This window comes from Tasmannia lanceolata, unplaced genomic scaffold (genome assembly GCF_043159265.1).
Source record: "Tasmannia lanceolata isolate RefF3 unplaced genomic scaffold, GAP_Taslan_0.1 ptg000020l, whole genome shotgun sequence".
Taxonomy (NCBI): domain Eukaryota; kingdom Viridiplantae; phylum Streptophyta; class Magnoliopsida; order Canellales; family Winteraceae; genus Tasmannia; species Tasmannia lanceolata.
The window spans coordinates 33,996,427-34,020,182 of NW_027518697.1; the positions used below are offsets into that span (position 1 = coordinate 33,996,427).

The following is a 23,756-nucleotide window of genomic DNA, read 5'->3' on the forward strand; positions in this document are numbered from 1 at the left end:
CTAATGAGGGTCCTCCTTGGTCGATTAAATATTATTGGCAAGAGCTTCACTCTCTTATCCTTGATTTGAAGCCTAAAATGACACATCAGATAGAGTTACCAGGTCATGGATCACCTTGCTAACTATGCTTGTAAAGGGGCGGTCCAATCCACGAGGCTCCCGCCATTGCGGGGTCTGGGGAGGGCTGGATGTACGCAGCCTGACCCCTGCTTTGCAGAGAGGCTGTTTCTGTGACTCGAACCCGTGACCACCAGGTCACAATGGAGCAACCTTACCGTTGCTAACTATACTTTAAAGTATAAGAAAGAGTAATATTTTTTTTATTGGGGAGATCTTCTTACATTGGCTAAAGGCACTGTGAGATGTGATTTATTGGGAATCCCTAACATTCGTAGTAGGTAAGATTTTTGTATTTTTTGGTTTTTTTTGTTTCATGAGATAAAGTAGTTTGTCTCCCTCCTGTACTTTTGTAACTACTTGGGCATTCCAAGTAATTGTAGCGGGTAGGTTTTTTTTATATTTGCGTTGTAGATCTGGAGGTATGGTAATGGTGGTATGTCCCCTCTGTGTACTCTTTTATCATGTGTAAAATTTAAGCTACCGGCCCGAGTTCTTATATATATGTTGCGTTAAAAAAATAGGATTTTGGCTTATGTGATTTTTGTGAGTGGACCATAATTTCTTCAGGCAATGGATAAGCATTAATTAAAAATTGATGTTAGCAATTTTCCTACTTTTTTCTTTAATTTATGTTATATTTTTTTATAGTCCATTATCCTTTTAGAGGATTTTGGCTTATATTTTGTTTGCGAGTCAAACATAATTTCTGCAGGCAATGAATAAGTGTTAATTAAAAATTGATGTTAGCAATTTTCCTACTTTTTTTCTTTAATTTATCTTATGTCTACTTGATAGTTCATTATCCTTTTCTTCTAGGGAATCTTTTGGGTTGAATTTGAGAATAACTTAATTACTTTTAAGTAGGACATATGAATTCTTCCAATGTTGAAGAATTTGATCAAATGCCTGAAAAACTCTCCGAGTGGACCCTACCCTATTGAGACTTGTTCAGGGGTATCTCATTTTAATTCTTTTGAGAGAAACAAACTATGTATTATGATCAACTAGGAGTACTTTGAAAACTTGATCTGCTATCAGGAAAACTTGATTGATGCCTTGGAACATGAAAGATCATATTACCATTCAAAATAAAAATAAAAATTGAAAGATCATATTATCAAATAAGCTTTTGATTCCATAAACTTGATTGATTACTGCCGTGTTTCATATTGACTATGTTGAATAACATGTATTAGGGATAGTTTAGTCATTACCTGTTAGAGAGAGGATATGGTAGTCATTGTACTTGGTTGCCCTAGTTGGGCCTTATATATACATCATTTTACATGGGAGCTCCCTAGTGGAGAATCTCCAACCTTCACTCCTCTTCTTCTTCCTCTCTATCTCTAACCCTAGCTCATTCTAACATGGTATCAGAGCAAAGATCCTTTGGGAAGGGGTAGAAGGAAAGAAGAAGAGTATCTCCACGCCACTCTCTCTCTCTCTCTCATATCTCTCTTTGCCTTTACACGCAAGGTGTTGTTTCCTCTTTTGTTTTCCGAAGATTTCTCCTCAAATCTCCCTAATCTTTCTCTCTTGGTATTCTCTCTCTTTCTCGCAACTCTCTCTCATACATATCTCTTTTTTTCCATTTTCTTGTTTTTGGAGTTGTAAATCACAAGAAAAAAATATATTCAAAAATCTCTCGAGAATATCTCTGTCCCTTCTTTTTGGTTCTTTACCCCAAAATCCCATTATTCTCTAAGACCATACCCTTATTGGGTTCTTTCTAGTTTCTTTCACCCATCTTTATGTTTTAAATCCTTTCTTTTTTTCATGTTTTGAGTCTCTTCCCCCACCCTCTCCATCCTAATCTTTGTCCTTTCTCCTCTAGATTCGTTGTCTTTTATGACTTCTTTGTTGTTCTTCAAGGTGCCCACCAAGTGTTCGGTGAAATGTCCGAAAGAGATTTGGTGCCTTGGACGTCTTCTTTTCGTTTCAAGTTGAAGGCCTTTGGTTTCAAGTTGAGGGTGTGTGTGTCTAGTGTTGTCATCTCTTTATTTCCATTGTTTTGTATGTCGTGTTGATGTCATCTCTTCCTTTACATTGTTTAGTGTTGTCTTCTATGTCTTCTTATGTCTCGTATGTTGTTCTTCAAAGGTGCACACTAAGTGTTTGATAAAATGTCTAAGAGAGGTGGAGTGCCTGCCTTGTTTGTCTTCGTTCCTTTGTCTTCTTCTTCAAGGCGCACACCAAGTGTTCGATGGAATGTTCGAGAGAGGTGTAGTGCCTTAATTGTCTTCGTTTCGTTGCAGACCTTCAACTTGAGGGGGAGTGTTCTCATGTAGTTCTTTGTGTCTTTTCTTTAGGGGGAGAGTTCTTTTTTTTTCCCTTGATTTTGTCTTCTTAGTATCGTCTTCTTGTGGGAGTGTTGCCTTATCTCTTCGTGTTGTCTTGATATTGTCCTCCTTGCCTTGTCATGTCTGGGCTCATGTAGTCTCCCCTGAGGGGGAGTATTGTTCTTCGTCTCTTTCCTCGTGTGTCTTCTCTTTCATGTCTTATCCTCTCGTTTCTGGGCGATGGTTTCCATTCCCATCGTTGGTCAGCTCTCTTACAGGCGATGATCTTTTCCCGTCGACCTCTCTTTTCCGGGTGATGGTGTCCCCATCGTTGGTCGGCTCTTTTTTAGGCGACGATGTTCATGCCGTCGACCTTGTCTCCAGACGATGGTGTCCCCATCGTTGGTTGGTTATCTTTTCCTTCATTTTCTTCCTATCATTAGGCGACGATGTTCATGCCGTTGACCTTGTCACCAGATGATGATTTCCCCATAGTGGTTGGTTATCCTCTTCCTTTCTTTTTCTTATCTTTTCAGGCGACGATGTTCATGCTGTCGACCTAATCTCTAGACGATGGTTTCCCCATCGTTTGTTGGTTATCCTTGTTCTCTCTCTCTCTCTCTCTCTCTCTTCCCTTCTCTCCAGGCGACGGTGTTCCCGTTGACCTTGAATCCGATTTTTTCCCCATCGGTTGTTATCATCTTTACTTGACGTTGTGCTACTTCGCCGATGTTCGTTGTGCTCACCTTTAGTGTGCCCCCTTTTTTGCTCGATGGATCATTGCTATTCCCCGGTCGAGGTGCCTCAGTTCAATCTTTCATGGTTCCAGACTTATTGCCGGGTTCTCATTCAGGGGGAGACCCGACTGTGACTGCTCTCGTCGTTGTGCTACCTCAGGCCTCAGGGGGAGCTGCTCTTTTTTATGGCCGTAGATCTCGATGTTGTTCATGTTGGCCCTTGTCTTTTGTTTATGCTTTCATTATGTATGTACCACACCAGCTTGACGATGAGTGATATACCAAGCTGGATGTGTATGAGCTTATTGTACTTTTTTAGTTGTTGATGTAGTTCTTTATAGCAAGCTGGAGCTTCATAATATATGCACTCCAGCTTGAGGGGGAGTGTTGAATAACATGTATTAGGGATAGTTTAGTCATTACCTGTTAGAGAGAGGGTATTAATTTCCTTGTACTTGGTTGCCCTAGTTGGGCCTTATATATACATCATTTTACATGGGAGCTCCCTAGTGGAGAATCTCCAACCTTCACTCCTCTTCTTCTTCCTCTCTATCTCTAACCCTAGCTCATTCTAACAGACTCGGACTTGGACACAGTAAGTCCCAGTCAACTTTCACTTCCAATCTTTTAAACCTGATCAAAAGATTCTCTTATAGGAAAACAACTATTTTGACATTTTGATCTGATGAACTTGATCTCTCTGAACTTTCATTTTACCCCAGGCAGTCATGATTCATGAACTTTCTATTCAGGACTTTCTGTTTCCATGATAAGTTTACCTTTTCAGATAATTTCTTTCCAGGTAATAAAGTGGATGCTAAGCAAGGGGCAGGGCACTACAATGGGAACTTATGAGCAGTTAATACGTGCTTTAGACAACGATGACAGAGCCGAAGAAGCGCACACATTTTGGGTGAATAAAATTGGTCATGATCTCCATTCGGTGCCATGGAAGTTATGTGACCTTATGATTTCTATTTATTATCGAAACAACATGCTAGAGAGACTTGTAAAGGTACCCCATTTCTCAACTGATTTTCTTTCCCTCTTTGCTACAAACTAGTAAAAAATGCACGTGCAAATGCACGTGCGATTGAGATATTTTACAACATGGTTTATTAAAGCTTCAGAAAACTGGTTTTGGAAATATCAACTAATTAAAATGACAACTACTACACTGAATGTTTGACGCCAATATCACAAACAGATTGCAGGGATGACATCAAACAAATGCCACTCACCCTCTCTTCTTTCAAGTACTGCCTTAAATCAAATTTAATTTGTTTGTGGCATCATATCTTGGAGGACAATTGCTATTCTGTTGTACTTTTATTTTGTTTCAGGAGCACTCACTCCAGATTTTCCATTTCATGCATCGTTTTAAAATGTGTTTCTGTTCACGATTAAATCCCCATTCACGACTAAAAAAATCACCCACATATTGAAATATCAGCTTGCCGATGGTTCTAGTTTACTCCGCATCCCCCACCCTGTGAACATACAATGATGCAACATCTACATCAAACATGCTCTAACTACCACAAATTAGCATGCCAAAATCCATATTTTCGATGACAAAATAATGTGATTCTATTCCAAAAAATAGAATAATTGATTCTTAATAAAATAGTTAAAATGCGTTCTAATTCTGGAAGCACTCCAAAGAATAAGAATTAATTCTGGCTTCCATGATGAGAATAGTGAGAATGGTTACAGAGCGCAACCTAAAAGTTTCCTAGAATATGGTACCAGCACTAAGGCTTCAACAATATTTTGGCACCAGAGGATGAGGATTAATTGCATGTGGAGGGTTGGGAGCTCAAACAAAAACAATGAAAAGGACATGGATAAGATGAGGTGAAGTGAGCTAAAGTATTCGAGTTGCTTGGGGAAGCAAAAAACAAACACACATCAGTGATTGGAGATAATATATAACAGGATAATGTAATGAAGAGATAGCTGATGCAGAGACAAAATAGAGGAGCAGCTATATGACCAAAATGTTGTAAGTACCTCCATGGATGCAAAACTACATATATAAAAATATAGATGTCAAGAAACGAAATAAGAAAAGGGTATCAATTTTATTCGTGAAACATTCAGGTGGGATTCATTTAATTCATCTGAGGTGGCTTCACATGCAACAGCTCAGGCGTGAAATGACTTATGTGATGGTCCCTAGCAAATCCCTTCCCAATATAATCCAAATCCTAATCAGAAATAACGTTATACTTTAAAACTCCTTACATAGGATACTAACTCATGTAAACTGACTTAGATAAGAGGAAGGAAGGAAGGAAGGAAGGAAGGAAGGAAAGTACATTGTTCCCCACGAGGTAAATGATTTGAGGATTCAAGTGACTATGCAGCCGTAGTTATGAAAGGGCAAATGGAAGAGAGGCAAAATATAAGGGAAACCAATAAACGTTAATTGCTAAACAATATTATTTTCTATGGTAGTTGCCTATAGCAAGTCCTCTGAACTTTAATGATACTTATAGTCAGTTAGTTACATGGAGAATCTTTCTCAGTTTTCGTAAATTTGGAAGGATCGGTAAAGAAGATTATCAGAAAGATGCAAAAGTGAAAGATGTATTCAGCAATGGTAAATGATGCAGGCATCAACACATGCAATTGCAGATGGGAGTTGGAACATTTGGGTAGGCAAAGTAGGGTTTAATTGCAGATAGGAGTCAGCACATTTGCGTAGGCAAAGTAGGGCTTCATTTTAATGGCAAAAGGGTGTGAGTTCAATGATGATAACATAAAACATGAAAGGCGAGCCTGAGAATTCCTTCATTTATTCCTGAACAGACATGGTTCAACCACTATGAATGGAAAGAAGCTGCTGTTGAGGCAATTGTCTTCAACCTGAATACCTGGACAATGTCATAAATCAATTAAGCACTATGAGTAGAAATTTCAATACATCAGTCCAATTAAGCACTATGAGTAGAAATTTCATTTTCATAGTGCTTAATTGGACTGATGTATTGAAATTTCTACTCCTGGTCTCCATATTATTTTCTTTAAATAAATAATTGAGGAACTAAATCCTATCAGATACACTACTACGAATCTATGATACCTAAATTTTGACAGATAAGGGAAAAAATAAATAACAATCCTAGAGAAGGATAGATGCAAAATAAAAGAGAAAAGTAGCACTCGAAGGGAATGATGCGAGCAAAACAGAGCAAAATCAAGGATAAAAAGAAGTAACAAAAACCCAATAAAATGCAAAAGTAAAGGAATAGAGCAAAAATAACTACATACCAGCACCCAAGGAATATCGATATGGAGTTTTCGTATGGTATGTAGCAACCGGTGAGATCAAGCAAAATTGGCGAAGCAATAACGGATTTGTCCAGATGGTCCAGAGAGGAGTTATTTTTCACAGACAATAAAGCATGATATATCCACTGTGCAACAACCAATTACCCCAAAAGTTTAAGCTGTTAGAGATGATGTTATTTAATCATTTATACTTAAACAGTCCCCCTCATGTGTAGCCCCTCTTTTTTGGGTTGGCTGTACATGTGGATTTTTAATATGAAGGAGTTACTAGGTTTTAAAGTTTGAACCCAGGACCTGCCGTGAAGAGGCAATAGCTCTGACACCATGTGAAACAACCAATTACTCCAGATGCGTAGGCCCTGTTCGTTTGATATTATGACAACCGATGATGAGCCCCCAAACCGATTATTGGACTCAAATTACATTACTTTTCAGTCCAATAATTGGTTTGAGGGCTCACCATCAGTTATCATAATCCCAAAGGAACAGGGCCTTAAGCTGTTAGAGATTGTGTTATTTAATCATTTATACTTCAACATCCACAATAGGAGCTATTTTTCCACCAAAAAGACAAAAAACACAGCACATCACAGGCATCATAGGATGTTCAACAACTGATATTTTATACCTAGATCAAACATCATTGGAAATGTAAACAGCAGAATCCATGGCCACTTATTATAAGCTTCAGATTCCCAAAATTTTCACACATTTCCCACACCAAAGCCACAAACATAAGATTGTTTATAAATATCTTTTTCTTTCAATCAGATTCACACTCGAAGCCACGATTCTCGGACCCAACAGACATCTGAGAGCCCTCAAAGTGTCTGCACACAAAGTATAATAAAACAATCACTAAAAATGCAATATTGACATCCTACAACAACAACATGAAATTAAATCAAATTGCTAATTTCTTACCAAAAAAAACCTTTAAAGGGGTTTTACTTTTTAGTAATTTTCCCAACAATTAGCTTGAGGCTTTCTCTTGCATCTATGAAAGAGAGAATCCATCAAATCATCAAGAGATAACAAAATCTAAAAAAGAGAAACAAAAACAAATAAAGGGTGAAAGAGGGAAAAGGGTACATTCCAAGGCACATAAGTGCTGATCATTAAAGATATTTGGCTTCTTGTTGTTAATGCCGATCCAAATCAAATGAGTAAATGAAAGTCTTCCTCTACTAATCTATATTAGAATAAGAATCCGTAATAAGGCTTGCATCTTTGCCTAACTTCCTATATAATTAATACATTAAAATGAATGATAATCTAAACACAGATCATTTGGAGCACAAAATTAGCAAAATTTATTACCCTTATGCAGACTAAGATGCATCTCTTTCTTGACTTTGGCCTGCTTCTCGCGAAGTGTGCCTTCTTCCTCTTCAATCTCCTTCAGCCTCTTCTTCATCCCCTCAAGGTTCTACATAAAGTTGGACTACCTTGCCCTTGGTTTCTTCTCCTTTGAAGCTGGAGCTGGACTACCTATGGCAAAATGACCAAATAACTCAAGATAGCTTTTTTGAATTGTAAAAACCAATGAGGCGAGTTACATGGAGCTCAAAGTTGAAGCTAAAAAACCAAAAATTAACATAAAACATCTTGGTAGAAACTAGAAAGTCAAATTTTACAAAAACTCCACATAGTTTTGAAGCTATCTAAAATATCTTAGAATTTAAATAAAAGATCATTGTAGAAACTACATGATTTTCACAAAAACTCTAAATTGGATTTTCCATTAAGCAATATGAATATCTTACCATTTACAAAACGACATATAGATTGAGGCGTTGTCATTTTTCTACAGGGAACCAATGTTGGATAGCTGCATGATATAAATAAGTGCAAATTCTGTATTATAATCTCCTGTTTTAGAACCTTCGCATTCAAATTCTACCATCAAATATGTGTACAGGAATGTAAATTATGGAGTGAACATGGGAAATAGATTTATTGCCAGTTGGAATGAATGACTGTAACAAACACACCATGGATATCCACTGTCATCTATTGGGCAAATCACCCACTTTCAGTGGCATTCCACCTTAAAAACACATGGACAAGCTTCTCAGAACTATTTTTCCATCTTATAAAACAAAATAATCCTCTCTTACATCACTAAAATAAAATGAGGCCTAAACATTCAACAGATCAAACCCCCAAGTCCAAGAAATTCAACATAATAAAATGACCCAGAAAATAAAATAAAGTTTTAGATTTTAAGCCCTTACTTTGTGGTAAGGAGGTTCCGTTTTCAGGTTCTCTGCGAATTCCAGTGTCCTTTTCAGTCCCTTCTTACTGACATACACGTGAGACTCAGCCTCAGAAACTCCATCAAAAGATTAAGAGTCTGGAAAGAAATGGAAAAAAATAGATAACTACAAAACAAGTTTCATGACTAAACTGCAGTAACAAATCCAATTGGATTTCAAATTTATAAGAATTTATTCTGATATAATTCCCTTAATTGCTGAATGTTAAGTTGCTTATTTTTTTATGATGATCACGTGGGTTTTCAATTTTCTGCGAAGATGGGAACAAAAAGAAAATTATGAAGAACATGCTGGCGTTTTTAGTGTGGCCCGCATTGGTGGGACCCACTTTAGAGAAAACGTTGGTTTTCCTTATTCACTTTGTGTTGTATTCACAAAGGGAGTCTTAGGGATAAATCCCAAGTGTTTTGAAACTCTAAAACAAAAGGTGTTTTAAGTGTGGAAGGATACGTGAATCCAAACTCTATAAATGTGTGATGTTGTTTGATGGAAACACATACATACGTAGCTAAAGTCCATCAGAAAGAGAGGGTCCCCAATATGAGATGAAATACTTGCCTGCGATTCCATTGATCGAGCCTTAAGGTCTTCTTAAAATTAGAAGATCTCTCTTGTTCGTGTGTAGCGGAGATTGGTTCGTGGTTCATCGAGATTTGAGGGATTCATGATCTTCAAATCTAATGGCCATGGCCGGAGGTGATTCCGCATTAATTTTGAATTAAATAAAGCCTAACAATTGGTAGCAGAGCTGACCTTCGGCTTGTGTCGATTGATCTAGAAAGATTGATTCATATTAAAAAGTATTATTCAAATCAAATTTCATACATCGAGTCTTCTGTATTTGAATCGAAATTCGATTTAATAAGGTTTAGAAGTTTGGATTATATGAAAATCGATTTAAATCATAACTAATATGATTCTAGGAATATATCAATCCCTTTGTGCTGTTACGGTGAAGACGCCATTAAAATCTGAAGGAAACTTCAAAATCTCAAGTTTCTGTGATTTTTGTTAAACTGGCAATAAAGGTTCTAATTGTGATCGGACGGCATATAGGTGTAGCCGCTCGAAGGACGAAGTCAACCGCTCAAATGGCAGGTCGATCCGACGGTTGGATCAATTTTAATCTCAACCTAAAGTTTTCTAGGAACATAAATCGAAGTGGGTTTCTTTATTTTAAAAAAGGGTTGAAGATGAATAGCGAGCGCGTTTCTCGCTATCACGATCTATGACACCGCATGGGTCACGAAATAAAGTGGCATCACCTCCTTGTTTGTTTTTAGAAAACAGTTAAAAGGGAAATAAAAAATAATAATATAAAATTTTGAAAAGCTGTGTTTCCCAGCATCACCATTAAAGTTAGCGTAAATAACTTTTAAAAGGTTGTCTTTTTCTTCAGTTTATCTTCGGGCACTATGTTGGGCCCTCTAATGATATATTCTGAAAAAGTGTTGAACTGTACCCTACCGTTTTCGGCGTTTCGGACGCAATGGTATAGTTTCCATAGGTTGCTTTTCCGGATATTCCAACTTTTATTGGGCATTAGAAGTTGGGTTTATAATTAGGTTTAGGAAAAGTTTTGAACTGTACCTTAAAGTTTTTCAGCATTCTGGACACAATGATACAGGTTCCGGAACAATCCGAGACCAGTGGGTTGTTGTTTTTGATATTCCGACTATAAAATGGCTTTAGTAATTGTATCTGGCGATTGCGATTCACTCTCAAATTTTAATGGAATGTTTCTAGCACCCTAAGGTACTATGTGTATCAGTTTTTTATTGTTTGGATTGATGGATTTCAGTTTTCAAGCGGCCTAGGCTGTTTGTGCTCAGTTTCGCCTACAACCTCAAGGCTTGAAAACTGATTCAGGTTCTCTATTAAGGTAATCTGATCAATCCAAAGCTTTTACAATAAAGTTAATAATTGCTTAAAAGTTTACTATCAGTATTTGAAGTGTTTGTGTTTCAGTTTCAATTTATTGCATGATTCTTTAAATTCAGAAGTTTACTATCAGTATTTGAAGTGTTTGTGTTTCAGTTTCAATTTATTGCATGATTCTTTAAATTTAGTTTTGGTTGTTATTTGCAATTCCTTCAGTACTTTTGGATGTTTACAATTAAGTTAATCATATGCCATAAAGTAAAAATCTTGTAATATGACATAAAGACCAATCATACACCCAAAGATACCATTATAAAGAGGTATTCGATTATTCTGGGGGGCCCAAAGCATCCTATGGCTATGAGGATACCTGTGACAAGTGGTGCATTTACAGTGGCCATTGACATATAGAGTGTAACTTTTCAGTTGCTCTACTTTAATTATATCGGCAATTGCAATGGATTTATAATACATAGCTGCTTGGCCCAAAGGAAAACGGTTGTGTATTATGAATTCATTTTAATTGTAAGATCAATGAAGTTAGACGAAGGGTCTTATCCTAGGCCCAAAGGTATGGAGAATGGACCTAATTCTAATTTAATTGATCGGTACGATTATTAACGGTAAATCTAATGTGTGTTGTAACCACGAGATATGATGTATTTACAACTGAATATGTCAATATGGGTTGGCATTTTGGTATTATGGCTTAATTGGAATTTAGCACGTAGAAAGCATGTGTTTGTGTTTTATGTTTTGCAGCAAATTGAATAAGATTTTATGAATTTTAAATCTACTAGGATGTTCCTTACTAGGGGACAATTTTTATGAGTGGAAGAATAGAGTTATGCTCACTTTAGGCTGGATGGACCTTGATCTTGCTCTCAGAGTGGATGAACCACTCATTCCTACAGATGAGAGTTTGCAAGAAGAGTGGGACCATTATAAAGAGTGGGAGAGCTCAAACCTTTTGAGCTTACTTCTTATTCAAAGTCACATTGCTTAAAGCATCAAGACATTTCTCCCTAAGACCACAATGCCTGAGAATTTATGGAAGCTTGTAACTACCCGATTCCGTCAAGTCGTTACGAGCAAGAGAACAACGCAAAAATCATGAAATTTTTTTTTTTAAAATAAGATAATCAAGAACCACGACAAAAAACTTATTCCAAATTAAATAAGTCTACCATAACAAGAGGCCCTTTCAATACTCATACTCCAAATGAAAAGTAAAGTTTTAATAACTAAAGTTCAAAATAAAATGAGTCCCGACAAAAAAATGAGAACAGAAAATGACGCAAGACGCCATAGCGCAATAATCCATGAAGCGAACTCGCCGATCACACAATCCCTTATCCCATGGTTTCTTCATTCGCAAACGCTCCGCCATCTAACGCCTCAACTCCTGTGGTGGAGAAAACAACGTTAGAGCAGGGTCCGCGAGAGACCGAACAGAGTAAAAGGAACAATACAAAAGGGCATGCAATAATAATTCAGATCCTTAGCAATCATCTAAAAGCAATAGTAAATAACTGGAAAATAAAACTACACCATCTATAGCAGTATAAACAGGAATGAATGACAATAATGAATGATATGCTATGTGTGCATCGAATATATAAAATGAGACAGTATATTCCCCAAGTACATCCGGCTCTTCCCCATTTTCTTTTTCTGTCAGTTTTCTTCTGACCTTTTCTTTTTACCGGTGTCCTTGCCGCACGACTACCCACTACCCCTGTCCAAAGGTAGTGGCGTTATGGACTCGGATTTCGGCCTCGTATTTAATGCCTAGCCGTTTCGGGGATACTATCCCTTTGAATGGTTTGCCAATGAAAGGCTGTACATGCTTCTCGCGTTGGCCTTTGGACCTTAGGTCCCAGGATGATACCACCACACCCTTAATTTCCCCTTCACTCTCTCCCATGTATGATATGCAAATAGGGATTTTAAAGTACGTTACGTTTGCCTTGTTTTCCTGCATTCTTTCACTTAAAGGTTAGAAGCAGTTTATTTTATTTATTTTTCATTTCAAGTAAACAAGTATAATGAGCTATACAGTTATCACAAAGAAAATAGTATACGTAAGATTACTTTGCATGAAACTAGTTATATTGAAACCATTGCAACACAAGGTCTAGCTGTCACCTGCCTTTAACTTATGAACGAAGCGAATAAATCAGTCCCTACTAGAAAGAGAGGGGAAGCGGTCCTGAAGTCAAATCAATAAGTGCAATAGAGTCAATTTATTTCGATCTAGATTCTTTTAATCATTTTTTTATATTTTCTTTATCAGGAGAAGCCCCTGACTTTGGGGTCAACAGGGTACCTGTAACGATACAACTGCTGCCCTGTTTTCGGGGACATAAGATACTCTCATTTTCAAACACAACCTGGCCCATTTTTTGTTATAAAATCTTAGACCAGCAGGGTGTAAACCTGGTCCAATTTGGACCTAAATACTCATATATATATATATATATATATATATATATATATAGGACATAAATCTGGACAGATTTGGTGTTCTCGATTAAGGTCCAAAAACAGTACCAAAATTTGGGCCTGTGTACTCTAAAAACCACATACTATTGGCCCCAAAATCTGGACAGATTGTGTTCCAAGGTGGGGCACACACAATAAGATAAATATTTGGACTGTTTCATGCGCCCAAAATGGGCACAAAACCAAAAATAATAAAAATAAATCATTTCGCAAGGTAGTAATGCTAGTAGAATTGCTGAGATAAAAAGACATGCAAAATTTCATTTTTCTCAACTTATACTCACACGACAGTTGGAGTCGAAAACCATAGTAAGGTTTCATTATTTTGTAACCTAATACACATACGACTGTTGGATTTCATATATATATGGATTCACAAGATTTTAGAATGTCAGAATTAAACCAACGTCTATTCATCCATTGAACACTTACACGCATACATATACATGTATGTACATGTGTTTTTATGAATAAAATGATGGTTTAAGATCTCTGTATTTATGATGTTTGAGTCACGTGAAATGAAAATATTACAAAATCATGAAACTCTGATTTCATTCGTAAAATCTACTACAAAGAGGATTTATCAAGAACACTTGATATCTTCTCTATTTAAATCACATATATATTTATTTGTTTTCTCTTTTTCCCCCTTGTTTTATAATACTTAACTGTTTAGGGTTTTGCTTAGAGAATGAATAAGATTAATTAGAACGAAGAAAATCACAAAACTTACTTGGATGGAGTTAGGGTTTGATAAGAGCTTCAATCTTCTTCTTCTCTTCTTTTCTTTCTTTCTTTCTTCCTTCTCTCTCTCTCTTGTAAAAAACTTTTGGGCGAGAATGGGAGAGGTGCACGTCACTATATAATTTTTTTTAATTCTATTTTCCTTGTTTTATGATTGGTAAATTAAGATGAGTCATAAGAGGGCTATAGTAAGTTACCAAAAACCCAACACCTTGGTCTTATTTATAAGGCATGATAGCCACTTTTTATGGGTTTTAAATTTTAAAGAAAAGGAAAACAACCAAAAGAGGGGAGAAAGATGCGCACAGTGAGTTGTGCGCATGATTCTTTCCCTAGTGGGGATTGTGTAACTGCCCAAATATTAGGAAACCTTTCATTTTCTCTCAATCTCTCCTTTTTGATTGGTCAAAGGATATTCTCAATAATATCTCCTTAAACTTAGATTTCTAAATCATATCCCAAAGAAATCAGCAATTATACGGGAAAACGTGGGTTTCTTCCCATACTCATTTTTTTTCCATGTTTTAAGTGATATTTTCCCCGGAAATTATTTTGACAACAAGACTTATTTTCTTCTCTCATTTAGGGAATTTAGTTATCACCTTCAATATAGCCATAGATTCTAAGATCTATGGATCAAAGCAAAACAAAGGGAAAAGAGTGATTAAAAACTAAGATCAAGGGTTGATCAACGATGGATCGTTGATCCCCACCCTCGAAAATAGATCTATTGATCCAATGGCCTAAATCTTAGGGTTTTGAAAGAAGAAGATAATCACAGTCATTACAAAGCTATTCAAGAACAGTTTATCAGTTCAGATAAGGCATTGGCTGCTACCCTCATGAGCAAACTCGTATCTTTGAAGCACACTACGGATAGAGGAGTGCAAGAGCATATTATTGAAATGCACAACATTATTGCGCAAATGCAGGTCGTAAAGATTGAGATTTCCGAGCCTTTCTATGTGTTCTTTATCCTCAACTCCCTCCTTGTGGAATATAGTTAATTCAAGATTTGCTACAACATTCATAAGGGCAAATGGTCTCTCAACAAGCTTGTGACCATCTACGAACAGAAGGAATGGATGTTGAGGCAAGAGAAGCTGGAAACAACCAATCTTGTCGTTCGAAGAAAGAACCAAGGAAAGAATGGCAATAGTGATTCGTTGAAGAAGAAGTCAATGAAACCGTCAGTTATCCAAATTGGCGCTAAGAATACCCAAGTAAAGTACTTCTGCACGAAAAAGGGACACGTAAAGAAAAACTACCTTAAAGTGACTCGGAAAAGTAAGGTAATCTCATTTCATTTGTATGAATGTATATGATTTATGTTCAAAGTGGCACATGATGGATTGACAATTTTTTTTTCCAATCCATGTTGCCAACACCTTAGAAGGATTAGTTAGCCATCCGAAACTGATGGAAAGTGAGCTGTTTATCTTCTTAAGAAACTAGAAACATTCACGGATGGAGGATATAGACCTACCAGTTTGAGCCATCTACATAATTTGTTTTACATAGAGAAAGGACCTTTTACATACCTTTATTTGTTTTAGACTTTTGGACCATGATAAAAAAAGGGCGGCCTAGTGCATGAGGCTCCTGCCATTGCAAGGTCTGGGGAGGGCTAGATGTACGCAACCTTCCCCTGCTTTGCAGAGAGGCTGTTTCCGTGACTCGAACCCGTGACCACCAGGTCACAATAGAGCAACCTTACCATTGCACCAAGGCTCGCCCTCACTTTTGGACCATGATATGAACCTTAATTTCCATTTTTCGTCTCTTGATATAATTAAGGATTCTGTTATTGGTAATGGAACCTTGATTGATGGCATACATCGTTTGAGCCTAAATATTTTTTCCTTGAAATACCCTAACCGTGCAAGATTGTGTTGGCATTAAACGTAGTCATGCGAATATCGAATCCTCTACATTGTGGCACAGGAGATAAGGTTACACCTCCATAGAGTGCATTAAAAAGATACTGAATGATGGAGTCCTAGAGACTCTTGATTTTACAGTCCTTCGGACTTGTGTGGACTGCATAAAGGAAAGCAATCAAACAAGTCCAAGAAGGGTGCCAAGAGGAGTTCTAAAAAGTTAGAACTCATACATATTGATGTTTGCGGGCCAATTCCAACTCCTTGGTCTAAGGTGTTTTATCGCTTTTATCGATGATGTTACAAGTTACATGTATCTCTACTTCACTTTGAAAAGAGTGAAGCGTTGAGTGCCTTTAAGGTATACATAGCAGAAGTAGAGAGATAATCTGGAAAGAAAATAAAGATCGTTAGATCAGATAGAAGAGGCGAATATTACGATAGATACATTGAAATGAGACAAAGGCCAGGTCCATTTGCAGAATTCCTAAAGGAAGAAGGCATTATTGCTCAATATTACATGCCGGAAATACCACAATAAAATGGTGCAGCTGAAAGGAGGAATCACACGCTAATGAATATGGTTAGAAGTATGATTAGTCACTCGACCCTCTCATTAAATTTATGGCGCAAAGACTTAAAGACAACCATGTATGTTTTAAATTGGGTTCCTAGTAAGGCAATTCCTAAAACTCCATGAGTTACGGAAAGGTTGGAAACCCAATTTAAAACACTTAGGATATGGGGCTAGAGGTTAAAAAGTATTCATTCCACATGAGAGGAAATCGGACCTAAAGATTGTTAGTGGCTATTTTATTGGCTACACTGAAGGGTCTAAAGATTATAAGTTTTACTGTCCTAATCATACTACTAAGTTTGTTGAAGGAAAGAACATTGTTTTTCTTGAGGATGGTGACAACAGTGTGAGCGAACCAACTTGAGACTTAATCTTGGAAGAAGTGCAGAATCCAGTTTCTATATCTGTACTTCAGGATCAAGTGACCGGAATTCATGACCCTCTACAGGATGCGGTTATGAAGGACGAACTAATAGATGGTTTGCCACCCCAAGAGGATGATGCCATTGAAAATTCCAACCAGAATCCACATGAATTGGAGGATGTAGTGGCACTAAGGAGATCTTCAAGAATAAGGAAACCGTCCATCTCTTCGTATTACATTATGTATCTTTAGGAGGTTGCCCAAGAGTGTGCGAATGATGGAGAGACCCTTTGACGTTTTCACAAGCTATGGGTGGTGACGACTCTAATTTATGGCATGAGGCCATGAATGATGAATTAGAGTCTACGGCCAGGAACGAAGTCTGGGATCTTATCGAATTGGCTAAAGGGGCTAAAGCCATTGGTTGTAAGTGGGTCTATAACATTAAAAGAGACTCTGCTGTCAATGTCGAAAGATTTAAAGCGAGACTTGTGGCTTAAGGATTCACTTAAAAGGAGGGTGTAGATTATCATGGGACTTTTTCACCAATTTCGAAAAAAGACTCATTAAGGATAATAATGGCCCTTGTAGCTTATTTTGATTTAGAGTTACTTCAAATGGATGTGAAAACGGTCTTTCTTAATGGTAGTTTGGAGGAAGAGGTATACATGAATCAACCTGAAGGGTTTTCGTCTGAAAGTGGTAGTTATAAAGTTTGCAAATTAAAGAAATCTATATATGGACTAAAGCAGGCCTCCCATAAGTGGTACCTCAAGTTTCATGACGTCATATGCTCTTTTGGATTCATAGGAAACATTGGGGACCAATGCATATATCTTAAAGTCAGTTGGGGTAAATTTATCTTTTTAGTCCTATATGTACATAATATTTTGCTGACTACTAATAATTTGGGAATTCTAAATGAGGTGAAACAGTTCCCAACTCAAAACTTTAATATGAACGATATGGGTGAAGCCTCATATGTCATTGGCATTGAGATTCACAGAAATAGATCTCAAGGTATCTTGGGACTATTTCAGAAGGCCTACATTAAGAAAGTTTTGGAAGGTTTAGGATGTATAAATGTTCACCAAGTATAGCACCTATCCTTAAAGGTGGTAAACTCAGTGAGGAACAATCCCTGAAAAATGATTTGGAAAGGGAATATATGAAGAATATTCCTATGCTTTAGCGGTTGGCAGGTTGATGTGTGCATAGGTCTATATTAGACTGGACATTGAATACACTGTAAGGATGCTAGGGAGATACCAGAATAATTTTGGGATGGATCATTAGATAGCTGCAAAGAAGGTTTTATGGTTAGGGCACGCGGAGGATTACATGCTTACATACAGACGATTGGATCACTTGATGGTGATCGGATTTTCAGATTCGGACTTTGTCAGATGTCTTAATACTAGGAAGTTGATATTGTGGTATATCTTCCTACTTGAAGGAGGCACCATGTTGTGAAAAAGTATAAAGCAAAGATAGATAGCTTCTTCCACTATGGAGGCAAATTCATTGCGTATTATAAGGCGACTATGCAGGCGTTATGGTTGTGGAATTTAATCATAGGGCCTAGGATTCTGATTTCCATCTCCAAGTTGCTAGTGATTTACTGTGACAATTACGCTATGGTATTCTTATCTAACATGGAGTTCCTTAAAGTTAGAGAGAATTTTCTGAATCATCGAGTGGCTATTAAGTAAATTCTACTTTACAGTTGACAGTGGATCCCATGACTAAGGACTTTCTCCTCAGGTGTATACGGAACATGTGGATCATATGGGTCTTGTAGTAATTGGTGCTTAGTTACATGTCACTTTTGGTTGCAACATAAAGTTGATGATTTTGTTTATATGTTTTTCCATGTATATTATGTCTTAAATGTCACAAGGGTTGATAAGACGGGCTGTCCATGAGGACAGATAAAGTTGGACCCAAATAAGCATTTGTGGGCTTATTCAATAAAGTTTTAAACCACACATAAAGTGTACATTAGCGATCGGTGCATGTGATACATAGAAGGTATTATTTCGGTTGGAGGTGTATGCCGTTATGATTAGTACATTCGAGACATGCTATAAGTGTGTACAATAAAGACAAAATTAAAGATATTTGGGATTGATGTTTTCCCAAAACAATGGCCATAAAGTTTTCAAAATTAATATCTTAAGACTCTAAGTTACTTTGTGTATATACCAATGTGGACAAAGTGGGAGGATGTTGAAGTTTTTAGTGTGGCCCACATTGGTGGGACCCACTTTAGAGAAAACGTTGGCTTTCCTTATTCACTCTGTGTTGTATTCACAAAGGGAGTCTTAGGGATAAATCCCTAAGTGTTTGAAACTCTAAAACAAAAGGTGTTTCAAGTGTGGAAGGATACGTGAATTCAAACTCTATAAATATGTGAGGTTGTTTGATGGGAACACACACATATGTGTAGCTAAAGTCCATTCTAAAGAGAGGGTCCCTAATTTGAGAGGAAATATTGTGCTTGCGATTCCATTGATCGAGTCGTAAGGTCTTCTTAAGATTAGAAGATCTCTCTTGTTCGTGCGCAGCGAAGATTGTGTTCGTGGTTCGTCGAGGTTCGAGGGATTCATGATCTTCAAATCTACTCGCCATGGCCGGAGGTGAGTTCCACGTTAATTTTGAATTAAATAAAGTCCAACAGAACAAATTCTGGAGTGTCTTATATAAAAAATAAAAGTAAAAATAATGATTGGATATTTTTTTATGATGATCAAGTGGGTTTTCAATTTCTTCGCAAAGATGGGAAACAAAAAGAAAATTATGAAGAACAAATTCCTCAATGTCTTATTTAAAAATGACAATAAAAAAATAAAATGATAAGTAAAATTTTTGGAAAGGCCTTCATAGTTCAGTTACTACGTCCTTCCGGAATAATTGTTTGGTTGGTCTTGAGGATGATTCAGTTGTTACGTCCCTGTTACATGTATAATTATTTGGCCCTACTATGCATGTTACATGTATAGTTGTTACCCACTTAAACTTGTAAATTATTTGCAGGCATGTGTTTTGGACTGACATAATTACGGCGTGCTGGACATTGGAACTCCAAGATACTTGGTATATACTAGCATTTCTATACAGCCATATTATAATATAAATATAAAAGGACTAAAAGGCAAAATAGGACAAAAGGGTAGAAGTTTGGAAAATAGATAAAAGAAAATCCTACTGCAGATGCATGTGTCAAATACTATTACATTTCAAAAAACAAGAGTTTTTCATTGTTTTGTTGCCTTCTCCAATTTATGCACATTTTGAAAGTGATCACTATTTATGGTTGAGAACCTTTTATCTTAATTTATTCAAATGTATTTGGCAATTATTGAATCATTTTTTTGTTGAAGATTTGTTGTCAATCCTACGAGTTCCACTCATTTTAAGCTGATCTTGTTTCTTATACTTGATTTTTCAGCTTTTCAAAGGCCTTGAAGCATTTGACCGTAAACCCCAAAATAAAAATACGGTCCAGAAAGTAGCAAATACGTATGAAATGTTGGGCTTATTGGAAGAACAAAAGAGGGTAATGGAGAAATACAATGAACTGTTCAGTGAATCATCCAAGGGGAAATCCAAGAAATCTAAATAGGCCTCGAAAAGGACCACGGAGATAGCTGGTATGCTTTCTGCCATCAATACAGATTTAAATATCCCGAATTGTTTAGGCCGTGTTTGGATTGCAAGAAAAATATTTCTGATGAGAAATTTTTCTTGGGAGTTTTTTTTTATTTCAACAATTTAAGGGGAAGTGATACGATTATGGCTAATTTAAAGGGATATCATTATAAACTGAAGGTCCCTCTAAATAAAAATTGAATGGGGTTGGTTCACGTTATCTTTTTTCTTTTGTTTTTTCGTAGGTAATGTGGGATTGAACCTCCGACCTCTTTATTCAGAAATAAAGATTCTTACCAATTGAGCTAGAGGCCCAATCCTGAGTTATCTTTTTCCGTGTGTCAAAAAGTTAGGAACTTTTAGAAATATTTCTCCTTTCCAAACTTTTCTAGTAAAATCTTGCATTCCAAACAGGGCCTTTCGGAAAATATTAGTAGTGCATACCTTTTTCAACAACACATGGTTCTTGGTGGTAGTAAGATCCCTCCTGTGAAATAATATAATACTGCCCATGTTTTGGTAGTTGGTACGGGTGCCGTAGCTTCCACCAATGGTGTGCTATTGTTGATTTGTTGTAACAAGTGAATATGTTACTTCCTCATCATATAAACATGACAATCGATTTGGCAATAACCAAAGGATGACTAGTCATCCGTGTCACTGTCACTATAATACATATCTATGTAGATATGTATCTCAGTATATCATTCGTATCTCAGTATATCATTCGTGTCTCTGTTAGGCACGAAGAGCATGCCAATCATTCATTCAGAGAGAGAGAGAGAGAGAGAGAGAGAGAGAGAGAGAGAGCCATCAGAATGGAAATAAATGATGCTACGGAAGACCGAACAAGGAAGGCTCTACAAAATGAGATGGTTCGCGGTCCTCCCCGCTCCCCGTTTCCAGTTTGGGTTTTCCACTTCAAAGGTTACACGGGTTCGCGGCTTACCATTTCAAAAACATGAGAAAGTTAAGGTGACTCAAATTCTAGCCAAATTGAAAAAGCCCTAAAGACGTTGAGAGGCCTCACCTCCTTACTTTTTTCAAATGACCATCTGACACTCCAACAGCCAATGCATCAGCCCATATGCCTGCCCAGAAGCAGCCAAGCCTTTGATCGCAGCATCCCCGCAAGCCAATCCTTCAGTTTCAGGTTCATACGTGTATCCGAGGAGTACCTCCCCAAATCAGAGTACGGACCAAGCAATGGCGTTGGGCTTCGAGCTGATTTCTTTGAGGGGAAGATTGACATGAAAGAAAAAGCTATGCATTGCTAGCGGTTCTCTGGTTCCAACTGTTGCTGGCGCTGCAGTCAGCCTTAGGTTAGGGCTATACGAATGAATCCTTCCTTCATATACCTCCCCACCAATAGATAGAGACAAATGGTAATAACTGAACCACGTCTACAAAATTAGCCTTTATATTTTTACTTATATGCTACTTCCTCTAGGCAAACTCCATAAGGGGTTTTAATGTTCTCATTTGATATCCATAGTACAAAATATTGGCCATTAGTTAATGTATCAGTGATTCTTTGAAATGTATTTTGAGTCTAATAATTATTTTAAGACTCAAAATCAATTCTCAAAATCCAAAACGAACAGGGCCTAGGGATTGAGCCCCTCTAGCTCAATGGTCAAGGCTTTGGTTCTTCAACCTAGAGGTCTGAGGTTCAATCCCAGCTTACATATCGAAAAAAACTAACAGGGCCTTAATGTATTAGCTGAATTCATAGTTTTCTCTCTTGGATATCTGTCTGTTAATTGATTTTGAGTCCAAAACTAATTATTTGACTCAAAATTGACCGCAGTTTTTGCCATTCCAAAAAAAAAAAAAAGGTGCAGTTTTGAGTCCAATAATCAGTTGAGGACTCGCAATTGATTCTCAAAATTCCAAAATGAACGGTGCCTTGATATATTATCTGATTCATAATGGATTCGTAATTTTCTCATTTGGATATCTGTTTCTCTTCACTTGATTTATTTCTGTGGCATCTGTAGAGGGGAAAAAGCATGAAATGTTGGAGACTCCAGAGAATCAAACCCTCGAACAGTAGTGTTGCCATGGCCGTGTGCCCGTGTGGAAGTTGCTTGCGAGAATGTCTGATATTCTTTATTAGGTATTGACTCCATTTTTTAATTCAGTCTGATATTCTCATCTTTAACTGAGTTTCATTCCCCTTGAAGAAGTTCTTGGTCTCATTTTTATGAATTTATTTTACTCGTTTAGCATCTGCAGGAGGTACTGATAAAGGAATTGCATTTTTTGTGTTGCAGTAGGAAATTCGTGTATTCACCTTCCATTCTAAGTTATAGAATTTGTAATTTTTTGTGTTACCCAAATGGTGCAGTTATCACTATTCTGCATTGGGTCTAAAGAGGTAAAAGAAGTAAAAAAAACATATTGTATTGGGTAGTCAGTGTTGTCATTTTATTTCAGTGTAATTTTGAAAAGAATATCAATTTTTGTGTAATTATTTGCCTTCTTGGCACATCTCTCCACATCTTTGATTCTTTTGGAGCCTCCAGAATTTAGGGTTTAAAATGTGAAAAAATTGGAAAAAAACTGAGTTGTCTTTCATGGTTTTGTATATACTTTTTTAGGGGACGGCCGGACGGGTCTGTTTGTCTGCCACCGAAATAGAAAGGAAAGTTAAATGACATCATTATTCTTTCTGGATGTTTGGTTGTCATCCACTGTTTATTCTACTTTCCTGGTATGCGTAAACGAGATTTTTACTTCTGCTATGTTTTTACTTGAAAAATGACATTGTTTTACTATCCTTCTACCTAACATGCATGGAAACGATACCATATCGTTGCTGCTAAAAGTGTCTAATTCTGGGGAAAGGACTAACCAACAGATAAAATGTCATCCTTTTACTTACCAATCCATTTGGATTCATATTGAGTAGAAGCAAAAGTAAAATGACATCTTTTTCCAAGTAAAAATAAAGTGGAAGTAAAAACTCAGTTTAGTTTACCTTCCTCTTGATTTGGAAGAATACTTTGAGTGTGTTTGGTTGCACAAAAATCAGGATAGTTTAGCGGTTTTGCTTTGCATTTGCTCTTATTTGGTTGCCAATGTAGCATCGAATCCCTAGAGATTATTGGACAAGTTTCATAGGTAATTATTGCATGTCTGGTGACGTGAGATCCATGTCCCCTCCTTATACCTACCAAGCCGAATCTCTCAAAAAGGTCGAATTTGGCTAGGAGAATGATGCTTTTTCTCTCTCGCTTTCTCTCACTTGTCTCTTCTCTTTCTATATTGGGAATGAAACCTCTCGCACTACGAGGTTGGCAACCAAACACTACTTATCACCATTCTACGAGGTAAATTCTATATAGGGGTGCAGCATTGGTCGGGCTCAACCCAAACCCCCAAACCCGACAGGTTCAACTTGATTTTGGCTTAGGTTGGGTTAGGGTTGGGAAAA

The 23,756-nt window shown here is 37.1% G+C and overlaps 1 protein-coding gene across 7 annotated transcripts in view; it reads left to right on the forward strand.

The window, feature by feature from the left end:
- LOC143854646 (pentatricopeptide repeat-containing protein At4g18975, chloroplastic-like) overlaps nucleotides 1-22,974 on the forward strand; it is a 37,193-nt gene extending 14,219 nt beyond the window's left edge. Inside the window, exons 6-10 of one of the 7 annotated variants that reach the window (XM_077364703.1) lie at nucleotides 3,924-4,151; nucleotides 20,118-20,319; nucleotides 21,060-21,702; nucleotides 22,318-22,436; nucleotides 22,547-22,974. In XM_077364703.1, coding sequence (XP_077220818.1) covers nucleotides 3,924-4,151; nucleotides 20,118-20,291 — 402 coding nt within the window. In that variant the 3' untranslated portion in view covers nucleotides 20,292-20,319; nucleotides 21,060-21,702; nucleotides 22,318-22,436; nucleotides 22,547-22,974. Of the gene's footprint in view, nucleotides 1-3,923; nucleotides 4,152-10,513; nucleotides 10,595-19,702; nucleotides 19,763-20,117; nucleotides 20,320-21,059; nucleotides 21,703-22,317; nucleotides 22,437-22,546 lie in introns of those variants that run through there. The other 6 variants (XM_077364702.1, XM_077364701.1, XM_077364705.1 and 3 more) reach the window with 6 other exon arrangements.
- The last annotated feature ends 782 nt before the right edge of the window (nucleotides 22,975-23,756 follow it).